General features: G+C 29.9%; 1 protein-coding gene across 6 annotated transcripts; it reads right to left on the bottom strand.

The window, feature by feature from the left end:
• Positions 1-1,831: 1,831 nt before the first annotated feature.
• On the bottom strand, positions 1,832-5,196 carry LOC123003357 (uncharacterized). 6 transcript variants are annotated; one of them, XM_070217203.1, is made up of 8 exons: positions 5,127-5,196; positions 4,897-5,021; positions 3,721-3,756; positions 3,453-3,662; positions 3,247-3,388; positions 2,795-2,973; positions 2,584-2,737; positions 1,832-2,409 (listed from the first exon to the last, which is right to left on the bottom strand). In XM_070217203.1, the coding sequence occupies exons 1-8, from the start codon at positions 5,179-5,181 to the stop codon at positions 1,901-1,903; spliced, it is 1,410 nt and encodes a 469-aa protein (XP_070073304.1). In that variant the 5' UTR covers positions 5,182-5,196; the 3' UTR covers positions 1,832-1,900. The 6 variants fall into 6 exon arrangements, 1 of the variants encoding a protein (XP_070073304.1); XR_011419189.1 differs by lacking the exon at positions 4,897-5,021 and having other exon boundaries at positions 5,127-5,143; XR_011419187.1 differs by lacking the exons at positions 4,897-5,021; positions 5,127-5,196 and adding an exon at positions 4,620-4,746.
• Between the last annotated feature and the right edge of the window lie 389 nt (positions 5,197-5,585).

Raw genomic sequence — 5,585 nt, 5'->3', positions numbered from 1 at the left:
GGACATAGTGTTTTGGCAATACGATTTCAGAGACTTGTGTTTAGCTTCAAACGGAAATGTCCACAAGTATTTTAATGGACCCGATTGCTCAACTATTTTGGGGTAATGGTTTAAAAAATGATGTTTTGGTTTTAAATTGTCTTCAAATAAAATCTGGTAGTCTCGGTTATGAGCAAGTATTACTGATTGTAAAGTTTTTATATCGTCTTTAGAATAGTCTGATAAAGTTACTAAGTCAATTAATTTAAGTAAATTTTTAACAAATTGCCAAACACTATCGTTCTTGGGAATTTTATCGGAAATCATTAGCGGAAAGAATGTTATGAAGGTCAATAGCTCACGAGCAGTTGCTTTGATATTGAATTTTTTTAATAAATTTAATTGAAAGGCTGGACATATGTTTCCTATCTCAGCTTCTCCATAATCAAAATCTGTTTTTCTTATGTTCAAGAATTCCAAGTCAAATATTTTTTGTTTAATATAATACATAATAATATGACAAATATCATATCTCAGCACGCCTTCAAATAAGTCATGCAAAATGTCTACAGCATAATTAGATGTTACGGAGAAATTTTGAAGTTGATTAAAGAGACAATCTGATTTTATTCCCGTCATAGAGAGATCTGAGAGGCTTAAGTCATTTTTATAATTTTCTTCATTTCTTAAGCTTTGAGTACATACATTAAATGAGACATAGCTATCTTGCTTTGATATTTTGCAAAACCTACAAAAAAAATTTGAAACAAATGAAGTGGTGAATCCTAAAATACCGTTCAACCCTAAGTTATCGCCTAGTATTAAACCAAGGATTAAATAAACTGTATATTCCTCGCCATCTACTTTTATGTGAACACCTCTATCTTCAAATTTCTTTAGCACTTCTATAAATTTAAAAAAACATTTAGAATTGCCTAGTCTTTTAACGTCTTCTGATTTGTAAATAGCTGCTGTAAAAATAGTATTGTATTCCAGAGGTACTGACGGAAAGGAAAGATACACTCCTGTAAGCGGACTGCGATGTGGTCCTAAAGGATTATTTATTTCAAAATCGTCAGTGTATAAAAAATATGGAATTTTATATTGTTTGTCTTTATTGTTTGACTTAATTTTTTTCCACAAAAGTCCGTTTGTAAAATTTGTAATTTTTGTTTGAGCTTCATAGAAATTAAGATTTTTCATACAACTTTTAAAAACATTTGGAAGCTCGAAGAAAGATTTTAACTGAAACTCTAAAGGTAATATGACCCCTTTATTTTTTTTATCTCCTAAAGTCATTTTGTTTTTTACTCTTAGTGGGGCAATTTCGCTGTTAATTGTGATAATCTGAGGCTCCCTATATAAATTTAACTTTTCAAGATTTTTAATGGTTTTATATTCGTTTTCAACGTTTTTAAAAGGATGTTCACAAAAAGTAGACAAATTTACTAGCCGTTCTTTAATTTCACTTAAGGTTGAAGTGTTTTCTAAAATACATTTGATTTCTTTATGTATTGGAGTTGTTATGTTTAGTTCTACTTGTTTCTGAATCTTATAAACTTCACTGCGGGGAAAATTTAACTGTGAACCTAAATTTAAATTAAATGCGAATGAATGTTGATATAAGTTTTCTTCTTCTATGTCCATCGGAATACTTTCTTTTGCTTGAGGCAATTCATGCTGAAATATTATATTGTCTCTTTCTGGATACGTTAAAATATCATTTTCCGATTGAACGACTTCATTAAAATATTCAGATTGATGTTCATTTTTTGTTAGCATATGACTCTTGAAATGTTTAAAACTGGAAAAAACGTTAGAACAATCAGAGTATCCACAAGGAAGTTGTATGTACGGGTCATACGTATGTAACTCTTTAATATGAGAAATGAAAATATTTATATCGTCAAAACTACGACTTTTACAAAGTTTGCATATCAACATCATTTTTTAAAAGATTAATGTTGTTTGGTTGAAGTTCTTTCAATAACTCGGACAACGATCTGCTTTTTAAATCTGTTGTTAAATGAATGTTGTAAAAAAATTTCTGAATGAATGTCCAGAACAACGAGCACTCAACCGGATATTTTAAATTTAAAACAAAGAAACACTTAAAACATACGTCCAAACAATTAAGAATATTATCAAACTTATAAAATACACTTGAGACATACAAGTAATACTCTGTAATGTCGTAAGGGCTTGAACCTTTTAGACAAATAATGGGTTGCAAAGTAGTCTTACTTAGGTATCTTAATTCTATAATCTCTTTTAAATAGGTTTCTATTTCACCAACAGTGGGTCTCCAAATAACAAATGCGATCCTGGAGTCCTCTACTGTAAGCCTTTTTAATTTGTCACTCCTTTTTATCCTTGCCGTTGGAGGCAAAACAGCATGCATCAGCAGTAGTACCAAAAGATTTTGAGTTTCTGTTGAAAAAAAAAGGAATTGTTAAAACAAAATAAATAAAAAATAATTATGGGAACTACCAAAGTTTCAAACAAGTCAAATATGTGAAAAAATAAATTTTGCGAAATATGTTTGTATGGTTTTCAAAGTAAAGCCAAATTACATTTAATATTAAACTTTAAAAGATATATTACCTTCCAACTGTTCATTAAACGACTTTAAAATATTAAGGCTTTGCTTATCCTTAATTTTCAAAAGAGCTGCTGATACAAAACGGGTTTTAAAAGTGTCCCATTGGTCAAAATAATGGCTGCTGCCTTCATACGCTTTTTGAAAATCAGCTTCGATCTGCAACGAAATTTAAAAATTACATATTGGAAATGAGCTGAAGGCTAAGAGACTTACCAATTGATACCCAAATGACTGTTTTAAAATGGGGAAATCTTCAAAAACATTTTCTAATGAAATGTTTGTTTTTAAAAGATCAAACCTCCATTGATATGTATTAGACCATTTTTCGAGTACAACTTCCCTCGGCTCAATATTGTATTTAAGCCAATCCAAATCGACTGCGACTTCATCAGCTTGAATAGAAGCAAAACCAAAAAGAAAACAGTGAAATAAAAATATAAATGAAAATAGAAATAGAAATAAAAATAAAATAGAAATGAAAATAAAAATATAAATAAAAAAAGAAATGAAAATAAAAATAAAAAACAGAAATAAAAATGAAAATAGAAATGAAAAAAAAATTATAAATGAAAGTAAAATAAAAATAGAAAAAATAAATAGAAATGAAAATAAAAATATAAATAAAAAGATAAATAAATAAATAAATTAAATAAAATAAAATTTACCTAAAGTTAGTACTTGGCTAGGTGGGATGTTTTCCTTATTTTTGCGAATAGATGACTCCTTAAATTTTGTTTGAAAATTGTACCAATTGCTGTAAAGCAGTCCACCCGGTTTTTTTCCTTTTATTTTTATAAAATAAGTTTCCTGCAATCAATTGATTTTATTATTTTAAATTTATTTTATATTTTTTTTTTTTGATTTGGCAAACCTTTATTTCACAATCGAACAATGTTGTAATATCAAAAGCAACTTTATCTAGTACGGGCTGCTTTGGTAAAATATCATTTATTACCATGTATTCCGAAATAATGTTACTTAATAATTTTCGATATTTTGAGTCCAAACGATTTTCTTTGGCAAAAAATTTAAAAATTAAAGTGGCTTTTTCGTTTTTTGCTAGAATTTGTGGTAAATCAATCTGAAATTATTTAATTTGCTTTAATACACTTTTTTTCCGTTATTTTCATATATTTTACCTCTCTATGATTTCCTGTCGATGTTTGTAATTTCCCCTTGAAAAAATATTAGGAAAGATTTAAAATTGCGTTTTCCAAATGTTTATATTTATGAACATGGAAGTACATATACAGACAGTCACAAAAGTATTCGTTGCGAGGTGGTTCATAAACAAATTAAGTTTTTTTTTAACATTAAAGTAGCCAATTAATTCTTTTAATAATTTTTTGAGAAATTATTATCCTGTTATTTTATTTTAGATATTTTGAATGTGTTGAAACTGAAAAAATTAATAAAAGAATTAATTGGTTACTTTAATGTTAAAAAAAAACTTAGTTTGTTTATGAACCACCTCGCAACGAATACTTTTGTGACTGACTGCAAGTAGACACAAGGCATCCACCTTTATTCATTTGCCGATTTGAAAGCAGGCCATCCACAGTCGAATTTGTTAGACGAACAGGCAAGATAGAATCGTTTCTATCTTTGTTAAACAAACCGTCGAACAAATTTATATGAAATTTGAACGCGAACACTACCACCAACGACGAACGTGAACATGTTCGCCGAACAAATTAGACTGTGGATGGCCTGCTAAAGCCAGCGATCGACACACACACACAAACATATCGGCATGTACTACTTTACGGCACCGCTGATTTACATACACACATATATGTATGTTGACATTTAAATGAACAAATTTTGTGTTTCGTTTGTGTCTTGAACTAAAATCTCAGTTTAGAAGACATTTTCACAAATGCACTGGATACATTTATTTTGCAATCAGTTTTACCACAACAAAATAATACACTTGGCAGCGAAATAAATGTTTTATTATAACGTGGCCGAAGATTACGAAATTCTCTTTACACTTATGTGCATACATACATACATATGTACAAACATATTTTGTTACCTTATTTAATTTCAAACACACAAACACAAATTGGAATAGGTTTTAAATATAAGAACTCAACTCTCTAGCGTTTCTGCGTCGTTCATTTGCCGCGTCCATCGAATTTTAATGTGACCAAGTGGTGCAATGGGAAAATAGATAAATGCTAGACAGAGAACAAGGCAAGAAAACTAACGGAAAGAGAAAAAAGTCACACATACATATGTATGTATGTATGTATGTATGTATCTATGCATGTATGTAAGTTCTCTGGTTAACCCTTTATTGTTTAACTTACTGCATTTTGCCAAGTTTTTAACCCGTGGAAAAAAATGATTGCTGGGCCGGCCAGTTCCTTAGGGATAATAGAACTGAGTTGTTCCCAAGTCATGACACGAAGACACGACTCTGAAACATGTAGATCTTGAAAGAAAAATATATTTACATATGTATATAAACAGTTAAATTTTATGTTCCCCGTTTTAAAAGAATTATAAATTTTAGTTACATACATACATATGTACATACCTTGAAATATTTTTCCGAAGGCTTCGCCTTTCAAAGTTGTTAGCAGGTTATCCATCGTCTGCACAGATCGAACACTTCAGAAAAACTAAATGTGATAGTGCTAAGCAATTAGTTCATCACGCGCGAAAAGGAAAACGGACGCGCACAGAGGCAACTGAAAACAACAGTTATGCACAGAGCGAATGATATGCACAAGAGGGACGCAGATGGAAAACGAAACGAATTTATCTTCTTTTTCGCCTACTTTTTTTGCTTCGAAAACAAGTCGGGAAGAACAGCCGAAAGATGTAACGCTTGTTAGGATGAGATTAAAAGGGCAATAAGGGGAAATCAAGTTTATTTTTACATTTCGATTTTATAAAGGTGTTCCTTTACAAAACTTAGATTACATTTACATACATATGTACATATACATATGTACATATGTAGAAATAAACCCACTTCTTAAAATGTAATATG

This window comes from Drosophila takahashii, chromosome 3R, assembly GCF_030179915.1.
Source record: "Drosophila takahashii strain IR98-3 E-12201 chromosome 3R, DtakHiC1v2, whole genome shotgun sequence".
In the NCBI taxonomy this organism is placed as follows: Eukaryota; Metazoa; Arthropoda; class Insecta; order Diptera; family Drosophilidae; genus Drosophila; species Drosophila takahashii.
The sequence above is the reverse complement of the archived record's forward strand: the minus strand, read 5'-3'. Positions and strand labels throughout refer to the sequence as shown.